The sequence below is a fragment of the Micromys minutus genome (assembly GCF_963924665.1).
Source record: "Micromys minutus genome assembly, chromosome: 4".
NCBI lineage: Eukaryota > Metazoa > Chordata > Mammalia > Rodentia > Muridae > Micromys > Micromys minutus.
This window is the reverse complement of record NC_137973.1, coordinates 25,651,867-25,672,091: the sequence shown is the minus strand read 5'-3', so window position 1 is coordinate 25,672,091 and position 20,225 is coordinate 25,651,867. Positions and strand designations below refer to the sequence as shown.

The 20,225-nt window shown below is 39.5% G+C and overlaps 1 protein-coding gene across 2 annotated transcripts in view; it reads right to left on the bottom strand.

The window, feature by feature from the left end:
- Nucleotides 1-20,225, bottom strand: part of ASH1L (ASH1 like histone lysine methyltransferase) — a 114,071-nt gene that overhangs the window by 48,064 nt on the left and 45,782 nt on the right. For both annotated transcript variants that reach the window (XM_080916512.1, XM_080916511.1), the window contains exons 5-7: nucleotides 16,708-17,440; nucleotides 6,001-6,180; nucleotides 3,956-4,050 (exon numbers count right to left, since the gene is read on the bottom strand). In XM_080916512.1, the coding sequence (XP_080772638.1) occupies nucleotides 3,956-4,050; nucleotides 6,001-6,180; nucleotides 16,708-17,440 (1,008 nt within the window). The remainder of the gene's footprint in view (nucleotides 1-3,955; nucleotides 4,051-6,000; nucleotides 6,181-16,707; nucleotides 17,441-20,225) is intronic.

The following is a 20,225-nucleotide window of genomic DNA, read 5'->3' as shown; positions in this document are numbered from 1 at the left end:
TTGTGGTATACACAACTTGAATCTCAGCTCTTCAGAGGCAAAGGCAGTCACATTCCTACTGAGTTCCAGGCCAGCCAGAACGATAGTGTGAGTCCCTACCTTGAAACAAAGACAAAAACCATGATCATAGACCATGGTTTGTGGGATAGAGATGGCTCAGCAGTTAAAAACACATATTGTTCTTCCAGAAGACCTGGGTTTGGCTCTGACCATCAACATCAGGTGTTAGAAAATCTTCTGTAAGTTTCAGGAGATCTGATAATTTTTGGCTTCCACAGGCACCTTACACAAGTGGTTCACATAAACCCAAATAAGAATACACATACCATAAATAAACAATTAAAAGTAAATAAATGGAGATGTGGTTGTCCTCATGAAGAGCCTGTAGGTCAAATCTTCACTATGGTAAACAAGGATATTGTTCATTTAAAAGGATTACCTAAATGCTGCAATAAAAGGCACTGTAGACTTCTTTGCAGGGCTGAATACAGTAGATATTACTACTGTTATAAACTGTAGAGCAGTGCTTCTCAACCTTCCCAATGCTGAGACCTTTAACACAGTTCCTCATGGGGAGCTGACTTCCAACCATAACATTATTTCATTGCTGCTTCATAACTCTAATTTTGCTACTGCTATGAGTCATAACACGAATATATGATATGCAGGACGTCTGATATGTATTTGACATGTGACCCTCAAATGAGTCGAGACCAGAAAGGGAAAGTAAGGGAGACATATGAACAGCTAAGATCCAGAAATGGCCAATCAATCACTTTTGAAGGGTAGTGAAAAAAAACAAAAACAAAACACCTGGTACTTAAGAGGGGCAGCTGCTCTGAAAGCCCCGGTCCTTTGGTTCTCAGACATTAGAACTACTATTTGGCTGGAATGTAGATGAGCCTTGCCATGGTGAGCAGCTTACTCATTCAGATAGAAACTTCCAGGACAGATTATTGAGAGAAAGTCAGCAGTAGTTCATAAAGTTTCAGAGTGGAACAAGGAATCCATAGGATAAGGACCATTCATGTAATGTTTTGGTCAAGAATCTGCCTTATTCTATCTGATCTGAGAAAGTTGAGCAATAGTAGACTAAATTGCTTGGGAGAGGAAATTTCAAGCCATGAGAGAATTTGGGCTGGGGTTGAAAAAGCAACTGAAGGCAGCCTAAAATGAAACAGACAGCTGCTGAAGGGATTCCTTATTCCCCAAAAAGCATCAGCCCAGCGCTGGTGAGATGACTTATATAGGTCAAAGTACTTGTATAAACTTGATGACCAGAGTTTGATCCCTGGAACTAATATAAACATGGAAAAAGAGAACCGACTTGATACAGTTATATATGTTGTGAGATGAAATTCCTATACGTGCACAAACATATGCACACACATGACATATACATGTTGGAAATCAGCAAAAAGTGGATGGAGGGATGGCTTAGTGGCTGACAGCACTGGTAGAGGACCCTAGTTTGCTCCCAGCAATCACAGGGTAGCTCACAATCATCTGTAGCTGCTCCAGTACTAGGGAAATTTGACTTCTACTGGCCTCTATAGGTACCTGTCATTCACTGCATGCAAAGACAAGTGTAGACAAGACACTCAGACAAAATAAAAACAGCAACCAAACTTAAAACAATAAGCAGGTACCTAAGGATGGCACATATCAGCTGACAGAAGCTGGCACAAGGGGCCAGGCTAAATGCCAAGAAGCTAGAAGACTTAGGCATTGTTGTCCATTTGCTGGTTTTGAAAGTAAGAAAGGTTTAAGACTTAAGGGTCATGAAGTTTTCTGTGTGATTTCCAAGTAGCTGCAGCCAGGGAATGTACAGTAGGGTTGGCATTCTTGCAAGGAGTCACTGGAAGGCCAGTGCTTCAAGCTGTGAAGGTAAAGCCTAAATGAAATGGAGATTCCAGGAAACTGAAAATACCCAGACCATGGACTATCAAGTATGCAGAGGAGTGGGCATGGGCTGGAGCCAGCCCAGAAGAGAATCTAAATGTGCCCCTTGTAGTAAAGATGAGGAGTTGGTTCTGCCCATGCCTTCTGTAGCCCCAATGACAGACAAGTAGTTATAAAGTTTAGTTTTTGCTCTGCTAGATTTTTATTTTGCTTTGGTTTGATTGTTCCTTGCTATGCCTATGTTCTTTCCTTTTAAAACAGGAATGTGCTGTTAATGTTGGAAATATGTAAACTGTTTTTATTTTTTATTGGAACTCTTAGCTAAAGAAACTGACTTTATTTATTCTTTTTTTTTTTTTTTTTTGAGATGAAGTCACTCTATACAGTACTAGCTGGCCTTGACCTCACAGAGATCTACTTGTCTCTTCTCAACAGCTAGGAATAAAGACATGTGTCATGCCTGGCTATAAACTGATTTTTAACGGTTTTAAACACTTTGTGGTTTTCTAAAATTGGATTTAATGTATTTTATAATATGGTAATGAGTCTATGAACAAAAGAAATAGCTTAAAAGTGATGTGTGTATAAATGTCAAGGTGACAAGTGGTAGAGTTATGATATCAGTGTTCACTCATTTCATTTCATTTTCAATGGCTATCCACCATTGAGATTATATTGATTATATAAATTCAATGTGGGAAGACCAACTTTAATTGTGGGTGAGACTAATTCCTAAGCAAGGGATCCTAGACTATGAAATGAGAGAAAGCAAGCTGAGCAACTACAAGCATTTGCATCTCTGCTTCCCGACCATGAAGCAATGTGGTCAGTGGCTCCACATTCCTGCTGCCCGATAAGCCCTTTCCTCTTAGGTTGCCTTTCCTAGGATATTTTTCATAGCAGCAGAAAAAGAAACTAAAACTCTGCCATTCCTATCCTTGGTCACAGATCTTTTCCTTGAAGCCAGAGATAGTAATTAATTTCTAAAAACTGAGATGAAGGCTGGGACTGGTGTGCACCCTTATATGACACCAGAACTTGGAGACAAAGTCAGGATGATAAGGAGTTCAAAGTTACTATGTATCAAGTTGACGCTGATCTAAATTATGTAAGACTTTTTTTTTTTTTCTTTCAAGGCAGGGCTTTTTTCTCTGTGTAGCCAGGGTTATCCTGGAACTTGCTCTGTGGACTAGGATGGCCTTGAACTCAGAGATCTACTTGCCTATGCCTCCCAAGTGCTGGGATGAAACACATGGGTTACCACTTCTCATCTAAGACTTCAACTTAATAACAAAAATAAAACCCCCAAATTAATAATCAAACAATAAAAAGAAAAAAGAAAGATATATCTAAAGAATGTCTTTGATCAATTTCATCTTAAAATGTGTCCCAAAGAACCTACTCAAGACTCTCATTTCAAGGGGCTGGAGAGAAATGGCTCAGTGGTTAAAAGCACTGATTTCTCTTCCAGAGGTTCTGAGTTCAAATCCCAGCAACCACATGGTGGCTCACAACCATCTGTAATGAGATCTGATGCCCTCTTCTGGTGTGTCTGAAGACAGCCACAGTGTACTCACATACATTAAAAAAAAAAAAAAAACAAAAAAAAGAAAACTCATTTGGCAGAAAAGAAATAATGCTCACTACTTAGTTGTATAGATTAGTGGTAGAATGAATCTTTTCCCCTTTCTTAAAGGAAAACACACACACACTCACACACACACACAGGATCTTCTATAATCCTGGTTGTCTCTAAATCACTGTGAGCCTCAGACTGTCCTGCCGTCACCTTGAGTGCCAGAATCCCATGTACACTGTCTGCCTAGTTCTGCCCTGGTCATGCGGGATTGTGGATCCAATCCAGGCTTCATTCTTGTCAAGAATACACTCTACCAGCTGAAGTAAAGCACTATATCCTTGCCAAGAATTCTTGGGACATTTTTATTTTTTAAAAAAGGTAAAGAATTTAAACCTAGTGCAACATAGGTACTTTCCCTAAATTAAGAACACACAATTTCTTCCTAGCAATGGATCATGTGCACTTATTACTCACCAACATGAATGGGTGCTGGGAACAGTCCATACTCGTGCTCTCCTGGAGTGTACTCCAACTTTTCTTTCTTTAATTGGATTAATCGGCTCTTTGGGCTGTGGTGACAAAATGAATAAGAAACAAAGTCAATTAAATTTTTTCCTGAGGCCAAATGAAAATAGATTAAATCTGGTAAGATGGCTCAATGGGTAAAGGCACTTGCTACAAAGAATGACAACCCAAGTTAGAATCCTGGAAACTCTACTGTTGAAAGAAAGAACCCACTTCTGAACACTGTCCTTTGTCCTCAATGTGCAAGTGTGCAAGCCCATTTCCAATAAATAAATAAAAAACATTAATCTAAAACCCATACTTTAAAACCTCAGCAGTTAATAGCATTGCCTGTTTTCTACAGAGGACCTGAGTTGGGTTCCTAGAACCTCTATCTGCAGCTGGAGAGAATCTGGTGCCCTCCTCTGGCCTCTGATGTATTGTCATGGACCTGCAAGCACCTGTGAATGCACATAAATAAAAATAAATAAATGAACTCTAAATTCAGAAAATCCCCTTTAAAAGGTTTTTTAATACTGTTTAAATTTTACAAAAAAATTTAATATAAGATCTAGTTTCATTTTATTTTATTTGTTTAATAACAGCCCTGGCTCTCTAGGTAAGATGATCTGCAGCCATGGAAACAATAGTGGGAGGAGAGAATTCATACCTCAGCTTTTTCTCCACACATGTACATGGTCACCTGCACTCATGCAGACATACCATACAAAACAAAACAAAACAGGATTTATTTATTTTGTATGTGTTTTGCTTGTATGAATACAGTTGTCACATGTAAACCTGGTGCTAGCAGAGGCCAGAATTGGGCGATGGATCCTCTGAAACTGGAGTCCTCTGCAGGATCACAAAGTGCTAACTACTAAGCCATCTCTGGTCCATTTCTCTAGCCCTCTGAAGGTAGATGTGTGTGCCTGTTTCAAGACTGGGTTTCTCTGTGTAGCCCTAGCTGGCTGTCCAAGAATTCACTCTGTAGTCCAGGGTGGCCTTGAACCAAGAGATCTGCCTGCTTTTGCCTCCCAAGTACTTGGATGAAAGGTGAGCATCACTAACAGCCTGGCTGGAAGAGAATTTTAAAATGAATTTCTTTATGGTTTATTATCAGTAAATGTTGGGTTAATACGCTGTTTGGTTCAAAGTGGGCCTATAAAATAGCAGTGCTAGCAGCAACATTACAAAAGCCTAAACATAATCCCTCATGATTCTAAAATGTGGCTCTGTTTACCAGGAAAAGCACTACCTTCCTTATCTCCCTGCACCACGATGGTCATTTTTAGGCCATCTTGGACTCAATTAATCAAAGCCTGCACCTAACCCTAACCCTATCCTGCCAGTGCTAGACTCCACTGCAATAAAGTAACAAAGGAGGACTTATCAAGCTGTATTACAGATTTATAAAGTTCTTCAAACAATGCAAGAAAGTTTATTTGACAAATGATTTAATCAACAAAACTCTAAATACATTTATCTGCATAGCATTATTTAACATCCACCCGTTTGTTCATCCTTCCTTTCTCCCTTCCTCCCTCCCTCCCTCCTTCCTTCCTTCCTTCCCTCAATCATTTATTTCTGAGAAATGTCTATGTAGTCTGGCAGGCCTGTAAAGAATGATGTCCTTGAACAAGTGACAATCTTCCTGTCTCTGCTTCCAGAGTGCTTGGATTATAAGTGTACAGCATCGCACCTGGTATTCTTTCTTATTTTTAAACAACAAAAGGAATAATGGATCTTAGGGATGCTAAACATCAAGAATGATAATTATAAGCCTATAACCTAGCACATCATCAATAGTCCAGTGAATGCAAAGGTACGTGAGTGTTATTCATGCAAAATATATAAATATAGAATATATAATATATATTCTATATAATGCATGTGTATAATATACATACACACATATAAAATGTGTGCACATACAAACGTGTTATATTTTTTACCCTTTTTAAAAAATATGGGTGGACAACAGGTATTAGAAGATAAAAGTCACTACTACTTACTCTGTAGTTTTGTAAACATCAGAATACAGCCCAGCTCTCTGGTATTTCTTCTTTGGGGGACGTGGGGCTTTCTTTTCTCGTGGGATGAGAGCCAGCACAGGTTGCAAGTTACTTTCTGGTTCAGAAGGTTCAGCTGGGATTTCAAGAGGACTGGGAACTTCAACTGGTGCTTCTATAAAGCTAGAAAAAAAGTTTGAAGATGTTACTGTGAAAAATAATTATATTTTATACAATACACATACGTGATACACTCACACACATACAGGACCTCTGGAAGAACAGTTAGTGCTCTTAACTGCTGAGCCACCTCTCCAGCCCACACAGGACCCCATCTCAAACTCACACACAATAAAGATGAATCATGCTTTAACAAAGGCAGAATTAAAGAGGCAAAGTTAGAAAGATTTCTGAAGTTCAAAGCACCACTGGTTATATGAGAAACTGCCTTAAAACAAACAAAACGATGCTATCATGTTTGATGTAATGAATAACAGTTAAGAAACCTAGAGCTGGGGAGATGCTATACAAAATGCTTGCTATGCATGCATGAGGAACTGTGTTTGACATGAAGAACTCATGTAAAAGCCTCAGTAAGGCAATACATGCTTATATTCATTAATACTGGGGAGGCAGAAACAGGTAAGTTCCTGGGGTTTACCGGCCTGTCAGCTTTACTTAATTGCTAAGGCCCTGGGTACCACTAAAAATACTTGTCTCAATAAACAAAGTGATGGCTCCTAATGAAGGAAACCTGAGGCTGATCTCTGGTTTCATATATGTGCATATATGACTATCCCCACACATGAAAACAAGCTACCCCCACTCCTTCCATAAAAGAAATCTAAATAAGGCGAGGTAACAATGTTGTAGCATACACCTTTAAACCCAGTACTCCAGATGTGGAGGCAGGAGAGTCTCTGAGCTTGAGACCAGCTTAGTGTACATAGCAAGTTTCATCTGGCACAAAAATCAATCCAAAATTTATCAGAGACCTTAATTTAAGGGTTGGAACACTTAGTATCTAAAACAGCAGTTCTCAATCTGTGGGTCATAATCTCCTAGGGTAGGAGGTTGGATGACAATTTCACAGGGGTGACAAATAGGATATCCTGCATATCAGATATTTCCATTAAGATTCACAACAGAGGGCTGGAGACATGGCTCAGTGGCTAAACACTCACTGCTCTTCCAGAGGTCCTGAGTTCAAATCCCAGCAACCATATGGTGGCTCACAACCATCTGTAATGGGATCTGATGCCCTCTTGGTATGTCTGAAGACAGCTACAATGTACTTATAAAATTAAGTGCACATATACAGTGTACATAAATAAATAAATCTTTAAAAAAAGGTTCACAACAGTAGCAAAATTACAACTGTGAAGTAGCAACAAAAATAATTTTATGGTTGGAGTCACCACTACCTATCTAAAGAGTTGCAGCATTAGGAAGGGGGAGAACCATTGGCCTAGAAAAAAGAAGGGAACATTCTTTAAGATTCAGGGCAGGTAAGACCTTTCTGAATAGAACAACCACTGCATAGGAACTAGCCCCAAGGGAAACAAAGAAATATAGCCATTGTGGAAACCAGTTTGGAGATTCCTCAAAAAAAATAAAACATAGGACTCCAGTATGACCCAGTATTCTACTTCTGAGAACATACCCAGAAAGTATCATATCCTCCCACAGAGGTACTACACTCCATGTTTATTGCTGCTCTTTCCAGTGTAGTCTGATAACAAATGAATGAATAATGAAAACCTGGTATGTATATAAAATGCTATTCTACTAAACATTAAAAAAACGTGTAATTACAGTATCTTTTAAAACTTGCATGGAATAAGAATATACAGTATTAAGATCAGGTACTTCCTCCTATGAGGATCATAGACTATTATAAGTTTATATGTGGTACAGTATAACATATTGAAGGGAGAAAAACAGTAAATACTAGGGAGAAGGAAGAACTAAAGGGAGGACATGGGTACCTAAGTTATGAAAGAAGATATAAACTTAATTGCTTTTCCAGTTTTAGAGTTATGAGGAAATAATGGTGGATAAGTACATAAAAATATACTTGATAGTCAAGTGGAAAATCCACTGAGCAGCGGTGGCACATGCCTTTAATCCTAGCACTTAGGAGGCAGAGACAGGTAGATCTCTGTGAGTTCAAGGCAGTCTGATCTACAAAGTGACTTGCAAAGGATAGCCAGGCTTACCACTCCTCCACTCTCTCAAACAAACAAACCAACAGTATAAACACATGTGAAGCTCCATAGCTGCTCTAATACATAGAAAGTTCACTGAAATACAGACTTGGGGTCTGTTACTTTTGATGCAGGACATGTTTTTTTATGTGCAAGATCTTTAAAATAAAAGTCTTAGTAACTTTAAAGTTAAAGTTAAAGCAATTTTGTTCTCCTCTTCCATATTATGCAGCTCCCTCCCTTGCTTCCTTTCTCTTCCCATGTGGGGATCAGACAACTATGTAAGCTTCCAAAGGAAGGAAGCACTCAACCAGCTCTGTAGCCTGTGAACCACAATGACCAGTTGAGCCTTATCGTAAGGGTAAAATAGTGGCAGACTTATCTTGGTGGTAACCAACAGTTCTGTAATGAGACCCTATAAGATTCAGGAAATCATGTCTGGCACTGGACAATTAGCCAATTATCCAGGACTAATTAAGTAAGGTTCTTGGAGGAAATCCTACAACTGCTGCTTTACTAAACCAGAAAAATTCCTATCTGCACTTTATTTACCCTATATCTGTAACTTTAAGTTTTTCAAAACATTTAATAGTGGGAAAGAGAGGACATGGGGAAGTGGACCTGTTTAGAAAGACTCTTTGGAGCAGCTCCTGTCTGTTGTCTAGAAACCAGCAGTTCAGTTATCAGGTCAGCAGCAGCACCTCCATCTACTCACAAACACTTCATGGATACACCGGCAGTCCACTTCGGTAGAGTAGGGACAGCAAACACAAATCAGCAGCGGCGACACTACCTAGCAGAGACAGCCAGGCCTCAGCCTCAGCACAAGTTAGCAGGAGAGCCCAGGGCCAACAGGAATGCCAGGAAAAGCTGTTGGCTGTGTCTCTCTAAATGAAGCAATGATCAGTGAAGACTCAAAACCACAAAGTGTTACACAGCTAGCTCCATAAGCAAGCCCAGCTCAGTCTCGGTCACTGTCCGTCCAGACCCTTTTATACTTTCTTGCCTCAGCGTGTGCATCTATCTCAGTTGATACATCACTCCATCAATCAGCCTGAGTCCACATGAGAGCTCAGCACGAAGCTGCAACACACCGCCAAGTTCTGCAGTGTTTCTCTCTATGAAGTCCAGACAAATGGAGCTCAACTATGCAATGTAAGGTGGACCAAAATGTGTGTTAACAAAGAATCTTTCATCATTTTACATGTTTGCTTTAGCAGAACATTTTTTTCCTCCTATGTCTGCTTCCTTCACAAGTCTGCCTTAGCCTTTCACCTGTATCCACTTCAGGAAAACATTCCTTCTCGTGTTTTGTCCCAGCACAACACCATTCCACACAACTGACTTTCCAAAGAACCCTTAAGTCTCTACTTCACATACCTACATAAGTGTAATGCACCTGCCACCAAGGAAAGTTCTCTCTTCAACAAAGACCATTACAGAAAACCACAAATGATCAAACTAAAGAGCTATGGAGCCCAGTCATTAGGGGTACATCTATAACACAAGTGGTACATGTAATGCTTGGTTTATTTCACTTGCATGACATCTTTTTTAAAAGCTTATCTAGGGCCAGTGTCTTAATTAGGGTTTCATTGCTGTGACGAGACACCATGATCAGAGCAGCTCCTGTAATGGACAACATTTAATTGAGGCTGGCTTAGAGTTCAGTGGGTCAGTCCATTACCATCATGGCATGGTGTTGCAGGAGCTGAGAGTTCTACCTTGTTCCAAAGGTAGCTAGAAGTCTGGTTCCTATGTGTTTAGGAGGAAAATCTCATTGCCCATCTTTACAATGACACACTTGCTCCAACAAGACACTTCCTAACAGTGTCATTCCCTGGGCCAAGCCACAGCAAGATGGCTCAGTAGGTAAAGCACCAACTCCGCAAGCCTGACAGACTGAGGCTGATCTCCAGAGAGAACAGACTGCACAAAGTGCCCTCCCTATGCCCGATGAGTGCTGTCACAGGATAAGCCCCTGTGTACAACATACAACAGAAATGGTTTTTAAAAAGTATTATTAAGGTTACATAGTAAGTCATTTTATGTAAAACTGCCATTTATCTACAGTAAAACTTTGGTGTGTCTACGTTTTGGTTAATGTAACAATGCATTATAAACACTGGTATTTAAGACCACTCTACTTCTTTGAGTAGACACCTAGGTTATCTCCATATTCTCCATAAATTCTCCAATATTTTTCCATATTTTATCCCAGATCAATGTATTTAATATACATGATAATGGCTATAGAATATTAGTACCTCTTTGCGATTTTATTATTCATACTGACTGTATATTTTTATATTCTCTCTGAGAAAATGTCTGTAAAATTCCCCAACTGTTTTCTTTTTCTTTTTGAGTTTCAGAAATCCTTTATAGTAACTGATCAAATAGTTTATCTCAAATGTTTTGGAATGTATGTTCACTGCCATGCTGATTTGAGAATGGGTCGGTTGGTCATCCATCCATCCATCCATCCATCCATCCATCCATCCATCCATCCATCCATCCATCCATATGAAACAGGGTGTCACTATATAGTCCATGGTGGCCTGGAACGCATGGCAATACTCTTGCCTCAGCCTCTGAAGTCTGGAACTATAGAAATATCCTACTAACCAAGCTATACTTTTCCATTTTTATAAAATATAATTAGGATTTTGATGGCAGTTTCCCAAATCTATATAGAACATTAGAAAGTTATGACATCTGAATAGTATTTAGCTTTCCAACCACCAACAAAGTCTGACTTGTGTAACTGCTGAACCACCTCTCTAGCTCCTCTTCCACTTTTCATACATCTCTGTGTGGTGTATGTGTATTTGCATGATAATTTTCAAGAGTATGGGGTATGTGCACACAAATGAATAAGGGGTCCTGAGGTAGGTATGAGCAATCATCTTCAACAGCTTTTCTACCTTATTTGATAAACTCTCAATCTAACCCAAAGACTACGAAACAATGGATATAGCTCACCAGCTTGCTCTGAGGCTCCCTTGTCTCCACCTTCTGAGACTGGAAATACAGATGGGCTGTCATGTCTATCCATAATTTATGTGGGTCTTGAGGGATCTGAATTCAGGTCCTGCTAAGAGCCTTCAGTCCCTATTATCAGACTTTTTTTCCTCTAAGGTAAGGTGTCATTCTGAAGCTCAGGTTGGCTTGAACTCAGAATGGTATCTGTCTCAGCGCTGGAATTACAGGGTTGGTTGACCATTTCCAGATTTGATGTAGAATTGATTTCTCATGAAAAATATTTTATTTTTAAACGATGTACCTGGTATGCATAAACACTGAATCCCGCAGAGCTTGAGTAACAGGTACTTAACCTCCCTTTTAAAAAATTGTGAATACAATTTACATTTTGTTAAATGATATTTCTTCATCTATTATAATAATTTTATTCTTTAGCCTATTACTATACATTTATTTCAAATGTTAAACAAATCGTGCATATACAGGATTTATGTTAGGAGATATTTTTTGAACTGCTATCCTTACAATCCAAATGTTTTCACTCCTATGTCTGAGATTACATCTCATTCTCCTGCCTAAAAATCAAATGTTTTCTGCTATCAAGTCATGTGTATGAATTTTTTATAGCAGTAATATTTCAAGTGTTGCTCATGGAACACACACATCAAATCATGTTTGGAGTTCGTTAGCAATGAGCACGTTAAGTGGGAGATGTAACTTAGAAGAGTAAGTACTTAGCATGTAAGAATACCCATCATCTAAACTAAAAAGAAAAGCAAAAATAAAAGAAAACCAACCCCAGCAAAAAACAAAAGCAATTAAAAAAAAAAAAAAAAGAAAAGGAAAGCAGATGTTAGAGGCTAAAGCAAAAAGGATGGTGAATTCAAGGCCTATCAATGCTATAAAAGAAAGGTTACAGTCACATCAAACAATGCAGTGAGACCTTGCCTACAAAGACAAACACGCAAATAAAACAATAGAACTGAAGCCAAATACCTATACATAGAATACTATTAAATTAGTTGTGAAGTCCAGGATGGATATTTTAAGTAACTTTGGTGGTCTTCGATATATTACCCCAAATAGATCTCTCTACAGAAGTGCTTTCCTGACACTGCTCAGGCCCTAACACTTTGGACTGGATTGTTCTTTTCTTCCTCATGTAGAGCCAAACTGATTCCAGTTCTGCTCCAACATCCAACTGTGAGGAATATAGTGACTCTGCTCTGTGAGGACATCAAGGTTTAAGAACTGTTTCATTCTGGAGTGAAGGGGTCTGGAGACTGAACACAGGGTCTGTAGCAAGATACTTAAGAGCTCTATCATTGAAATACGTCTCTTCTAATCTTTGGGGGTTTGGGTTGTTGTTGTTTGCTTGCTTTTTGTTTTCTCAGACTACGCTGGCCTTGAACTTGCTACAAATCCAAGGATGATCTAGAGTTCTTCACCCACCTTCCTAGAGCTGGGATTTACAAGTATATACTATCATGCCAGTTTTATGTGGTGCTAGAGATGAAACCCATGTTAGGCAAACCCTCCTTCAACTGAACTACAGGACCAGAGCACTGGTATTTCTCTCACGTATAACAGGCTGACTCTGAACTTATACAGGTGAGGCTAATCTCAAACTTTTGAGCATAGCCATGTCTTCTTTCTTAGGTTGGTTTTTTTTTTTTTGCTTTGAGACACAGCCTTGCTTTGTAACTGCCTGAACTCTCATTGCAACTTGCAATAATCCTCATACCCAGTTATAAAAATGGCTCAGCAGGTAGAGCTCAAAAAGCTCTTTAAGAGGACCTGAGTTCAGTTCTCAGTACCATGTCAAGCAACTCACAACTGCTTCTAAGTTCAGCTGAAGGTATCTGACACTCTCTTCTGGCCTCTGTGGGTACCAGCATTCAAATGCACACAGTGACACAGGTAATTAAAACAACAACAACAAAAACCCAAAGATCCTCCTGTCTGCATCATGAGTGTGAGATTACATCCATGGGCCACCTGTTTTCTCTCTTTATATATTCTGGATACCAGTAATTTGCTGCTTTTGAGATTTCATAAAACAAAACACTTAGGGGCTGAAAACATGGCTCAAATAGAGGAAGAGCACTTGCTGCTCTTCCAGAGGACATGGGTTCAACTTCACAGCAAGAGCATCCAAATGGTAGCTTACAACTATCTGTAACTCTAGGTCTAAGTAATCTAATGCATTTTTATGGCTACAGGTAACAGGCACATACATGATGGCAAAACACACACACACACCCAACTGCCCTTTCATATTACCTTTAAACCTTTTGTTAAAGAAAATGGACTTTATGAAACAGTTTTTCAGGGGCTGGAGAAACAGACAGCTCAGAAGTTAAGAGCCCTGGCTATTTTTCCAGAGGTCCCAGATTTGATTCCCATCACTCACATGGCAGTTTACAACTGTCTTTAGCTCCAGCCCCATGAGATCTGACATTTTCTGGCTTCCATAATTATCAGGCATGCATGTAGTACATACACATAAATTCAGAAAAAACACCCATACACATTAAAACAAACAAACAAAAAAAACCCAACAACCATAAATTAAATTTGGGGATGGAGAGAGCTCAGTGGTTAAGAGAACTTATTCTCAGAAAGGATCCAATTTCTTATAGACAATGGTGATTTATAACCAGCTTTAACTCCAGTTCTAGGGGAACTTGTCTAACCTCCAAGGATACCAAGCCTTCATGTGGTGGTACATACAGGCAAAATACATATGAAATGCATAAATCTAATTTAATTTTTTAAAGGAAAAAAATTACAGTCAGAAATGATTAATCCAGGCACTGTGGTGCATTGCCTTTAATCCCAGCAGAGGTAGCCAGATCTCTGTAAATTGTAGGTCACATGATCTACCTATCAAGTTTCAGTCCAGATTGGGATATGTAGTGAGACCATGTCACAAAAACAAATACCAAAACCAAAAACATACACCAACCACAACCCCTTCGCAAACAAACAAACCAAACCCAAAAGAAGAACAGCAAAAGTAAAAACCAAGACAACCAAACAAAAAGAAACTATAAGACTAGTAATATGGCTCAATGGGTAAAGGTAGTTGCTGCCAAGCCTGCCTTGAGTTCAGTTTCTAGAACCCACATGATGGAGGGAGAGAACCAACTCTTTCCTTTCATGGCTGTTGTTTTGATTTTTTATGACATAATTACTTTCTTGGACATACAAAGAAACATTTAGAAACTAGAGACTGGCAGTTGTTAGGAGCACTGGCTGCATCTAGAGGGCTTAGGCTTGAGTCTCGGCACTCATGCTGACTGTGACTCTAGTTCCAGGGGATCTGACACCTACTTTTGCCTCAGTGGACACCAGGCATGCATGTGCCATACATGTAGGCAAACACTCACACACATAAAATTAATTTACTAATTATTGTACAATTTTTAATCCCAATCCGGGGCTTCTAACCCAACTTTGATCATTTAGTTCCTGGATAAAAGACAGGCAACCTTTATATTTACAAAAAGTCTTGATCAACATTAAAGCTGAGCAAATAACTACTCTTTATGCTATTAAAATCTATTTTTTTAATGATAACCCCGAATTACTATTTACTATGTTTCATCTGGACTGCTCTTAATTCCAAGTGGCCAGCCCTCAGAGCCATGTTTTCTTGATTCCTACCTAACCCCTGGCAATTTTCTCTTTCTCCTTATCTCTCTGCTTCCCATGGTTCCCAGACCCATCCAGACCTGGAAACTCTAAAACCAGACTATGTCTCTTCTGCCCAGGTACTGCCTGTTGGCATCTTTATTTACCAACCGGAAATAACTTGGGAACAGCCAGGTCTTGGGAGTGGGAGGACAGACACACTTAGTATTACACTACATAGTCAAAAAACAAACCTCAACAACTAATCAATTTATTAATCTTGAGACAAGGCTCTCTCGATATAGTCCTAGCTTTCCTGGCATTGGCTCTATCTACCAGCCTGGCCTTAGACTCAGAGATCCTCTTGTTTCTACCTCCTGAGTGCTGGGAGGTGCCATAATAACTGACTAGAGAAAACATTTAAAAATGTTAAAAAGAAAAAAAGAAAAATTATAGGCAGATAAACTGCACATCTGCACAGCTGGCTGGAGGGAAGAGATGGAGACGAGGAAGAAAGAAAGCCATGTCTTTTTGAGTTATACCCACCATCTGAGTAGCAGTGACTTGCCAAAAGAAAAGCAGAATAAGAGAAGGAGTGGGAAAGCTCTCTGTACCAGAGAAATGTATTTTAGGTTTTGGCATTATACAAAAGAAAATGAGTGGAAAAGTCAGGGCTCAGAAAAGGAAATAGTCTTTATGGAGGCTCTGTAGCAACTCCCATTCTATATGATTTCATTTATAAGAAGTACTTAGAGGGGGCTGGAGACATGGCTCAGTGGTTAAGAGCACTGACTGCTCTTCCAGAGGTCCTGAGTTCAAATCCCAGCAACCACATGGTGGCTCACAACCATCTGTAATGGGATCTGATGCCCTCTTCTGGTGTCTCTGAAGACAACTACAGTGTATTCATATGAATAAAATAAATTAAAAAAAAAAAAGTACTTAGAGTAGCCAAAAATCACAAAATTGAAAGTAGGATGTTAGGTTTTAGAGGGTTAGGAGGCAAAAAGGAGTACATAGAGTTGTTATAAGAGCCTGTCTCTGCAACATCCAAACTACAGTGCCCAAAACAAAATAACACAAAACAACACACACACACACACACACACACACACACACACACACAGAGAGAGAGAGAGAGAGAGAGAGCGCACACAAGTGTAAGAGTGAGTGAGGGGGGATGTAGGGACAGGAAAGAAGGGAGGAAGGGACTAATCAATGGACTGAAGCTGGGTCTAGTGGCACATACTCATACCTTAAGAGACAGAAGCAGAATGACATTTCTGAGAACAAAGCTAGCCTGATTTACATAGTAAAAAATGCCTCAAAAAATTATTTTTTGGCTGTGTATCACAAATGACTTTTAAATTCATTTCCTAAAGGTGAGTTTTGTATTTTGAATCTTTAAGCCCTTTTACTTTTTATTGCATAAGTGCTTTTTGGCCACCTTATGTTTAAGAGAGGGTCTAACTATATTATTTGGCCTCGGGTGGCTTACAACACAATCCTAGTACAGCTTAGATTGACCTCACAACTCCAGAACATTCTCCTTCAGCCTAAAATCACTGGTATTCCCAAGTGGGAACGCCAAACCATTTCCCCACATTAAAAAGCAGGTTTTAAGATTTGGTTACAGAGATAAATTACAGTTTGGGGATGCTTAGGCTGGGGTTACAGAGCTGGGTCAACAGTAAAGATGCTTGCTGCCAAGCCCAGTGAGCTGAGTTTCATGCCTGGGACCCCCATGCTGGGAGAGGTCCCATGGGTTGACCCCTGGGGTTACCCTACACCTGCCATAGCATACATACACACAAGAAAAATAATTCATAAAACAAAGAAGTTAACTTCTGTTACTCAGATCATAATATCTTAAGAAAGAAATTACCTTTTATTGTTTTCTTGTTCTTCTTCCTCTGGTACTGTCTTCTGCTTTTTTCTAGTCTGTTCTTCTAACAGCCAATTTTTCCTCTTCCACCCCTTCTTATGTTCTGAGTTAAGGTTCACACTCTGAACCACAGCTTCGATCACATCCGTAACTGTGTCTGGACTTAGGTGCAGTGACACTTCTTCGCCTTCATTCAACTCTGGGTTGACAAACTGAGCAGCCTGGAATGCTTGCATTGACACCACAGCTTGGAGGGGACATTTCCGAGGTCGACCTGGTCTGCGTTTCACAAAATTGTTTCCTGTCCTGGCCTGCCTTTGAAGTTTTTTGGCTTTTAAAATTTTATTGACATGGTCCAGGTTTTTCTTGGTAGCCAAGATTTTGTCATAATTGCACATTTTCCGAGCTTGGCGCTGCATAGCTTCAACTACACTTCTCTTGATATGATGAGGGGAACATCTGCTTGCTAACTTCTCAGAAAGAAGTGGGATATTGTTACAGGAGTCACTTGGGACTGCAGGCACTAGAAGACTGTCTGATTTACCTAAGCTTCGCTCTTTGCTGTAGCTATGGCCTGGACTGGAAGAAGGTGGTGCAGACACAGTTGTAACTGAAGCATCACCATTTTTCTCCATGGACTCTTGCTCATCATGTACTATCCGCTGTAACAGACTGTCTACAGAATCTTCCATAGAAGCAACCAATCTGGGACTTCTGGAAGGAATTCCATTCACTAAAAAGAGACAACACAGCAAACAATGACAAAAATTTGATCACTTTGTACTCTAAATTACTTTGTCTCTTTGTGTTTACTTCCTAGCCTTTTGAGACAAGGTTGTGCTTTGAAACCTATGCTGGCTTAGAATTCACTATGCAAATCAGGCTGGTCTTGAACTAATGATTAATCCTCCTGCCTCTGCCTCTTGAGTGCTAGAATTATAGGTAACCAACCAGGTTTTAACTTATTAATTAAGTCTTAATTTCTGACTTCCTCACATCAATGTCCCCAAGGGCTACAGTTACAACTATGTACCATGCCTGGCTACACAACTTTCTATACTGACAAAAGATAAAGAACTATCAAAGGCTACACAGTTAACAACTGAATAGAGATCCAACCCTGACTTTCTTTCTGAGCACAGGGAACCAAATTTATAGACTTGCACATTTGAAGCAAGTTGTTTACCACTCAGCAAAATCCTGAGCAAGATGGAGACCAGCTCTTTCCCTTCTCTTCTCTAGCATGTTAAAGGGTGTTACAAGGTTTCCAGGCTGGCCTGGAATTTACTATGTAAAATTACCCTCCTCGGCCTCCTAAGTTCTAAAATTAAGTCATATACCATGTGCATTCAAACTTATATTTTTGTGGGGAGCAAGGGAAAGATTAATCTTGCTGTTTTTCACGTGGTATCCATATTATTATTTTTTTAAAACATTTTAAAAAAGATTTGCTTGTTTATTTTATGCCTATAAGCTTCAGACACACCAGAAGAGGGCGTCAGATCCCATTACAGATGGTTGTGAGCCACCATGTAGGTGCTGGGAATTGAACTCAGGACCTCTAGAAGAACAGTCAGTGCTCTTAACTACTGACCCATCTCTCCAGCCCTGCCATCTTACTATTTTTAATTGGAACCAAACACATCCTTTCTAAAAACATTACATGTGGTGAACCACTAAATCATTTTTCTAACTTCAAGGACTTTTTTAGGGATAGAGACTTTAAAAGTTGACTACATTTTACATCCCAAGAGTGTATGAACAAGGGATGGAAGTTATAGCTTAAAAATAGATATGCTTGGGTGCCAAGTTGACAGGGGTAGTATTCTGATGGGGTTCTGAGTATGACTGTAGAATATTATCTTTCTAAAAGAATGTTTGTCTTTATTTTGTGTATGATGTGCATGTGTACATAGAACAGTACATGCATGGAGATCAAAGAACAACGTTCTGTCTTCAGCACTTCCTCCACTTTGATGTGACTTTGGGGGCTAAACTCAGGCTGTCAGGCTCAGGCAGCAATTGCTTACCTGCTGGGCCATTTCTTCAGCCCAAACTTGGTTTATTTATTTAAGATGGGAAGACCCCCCCCTTCCCGTGAGTGGCATATCTCTTCTAAATGGGATCATTTACTGTTACACACTGAGAAAGGAAACAGAAAAGCAACTTGTATTTATCCCTCTCCATTTCCATTTGTGGATGTCATATCAACAGCTGCTTCAGGCTCCTGCTGCCTTGACTTCCCCACCAAAACAGACTGTACCTTGAACTTCCCTTAAGTTTCTTCTATCAAGGCATGTTTAATCACAGGAAAGAAACTAAGACAGTCCCTAAACTCATAGATTACTATCAATATCCACAGGTCATAGTTTTTAATCAGTGAATTTATTTATATGTTTGTAAAATGGGGTATTAGCTGACATATATGGTGGCTTACACCTGTAACCTTAGAATGCAGAAGCCTGACCCAGAAAAGTTGCCACAGATTTCAAGTGAGCCTGAGCTATATAGTGGGAAACAGGACAGCCAGCCATAGCAAAACTCTGTCCAAAAATATTAAAATTAGTGCTAGATGGTTTAGAATGGACTTGAGATGGTTCATCAGATTAAGAAGTATTTGCTGATAAGCTTACTAGCAGTATTAGTGTCCTCGGTGGAAATAGAGAGCAAATTTCTCAAAGTTTAAGGAACAAATCCAGTAAGTGGGAAAGGGGTAAGGCCAGTGATCAGATTGTGAGTTTGAGTCCAATCTGTTCAAAAACAAACACCAGGAAAAAAATGGCATGATTTGTTTTCATTTTTTTAAGATTTATTGTACTTTTATTTATGTGTGTTTGTGTGTCTGTCACAGGTGTGCAGAGGAGAGTACTGAGGGCTAGGAACACAACTCAGGTCTCTGGAAGAACAAGTACTTTTAACCACTGTACTATTTATCTCTTCAGCCCAATTCCAAATATTTCCCCATCAAGTACTAGAGATAGTAGAATCTATCTCATCAAGAAATAAAACTTTTCTAAGATGCCCAATAACTTGATGCTAAAATCCTTAAAATGAACAGGGTATGGGAATGGATCTCTCTTTCCCTTTCCAATGTGACAATGTGACCATACTGAACAAGCCTTACTTTTCTGCTTTTAGCTTTCATTATTGTGTCTTTAATTAGCTTATTGAGAAAGGGTAGACAGAGCTCTTTAAGGCTGTTAGAGGCTAGCCTCCAACCCTAGCCCCAAGACCCAGTTTAAGAACTAGTTTCTGAAAGCTGTCCTCTGAATATGGACTGCATACATGCACAAGTTCCCAGCACTCAGGAAGCAGAAGCAGGAAAATCTCTGAGTTCCAGGTCAGCCTGGGACAGCCAAGGCTATGCAGTTAAATCCTATCTGGAAGAAAATTTAATCTGATTAATTGAGTAAAAAAAGGAAATTATGGGGTATAAAATTTAACTAACTTTGTATGGATGAAGTATTTGTGCAATAGCTCATGTATAAAGAGGCCAGGGGACAATTTATGGGTATCTC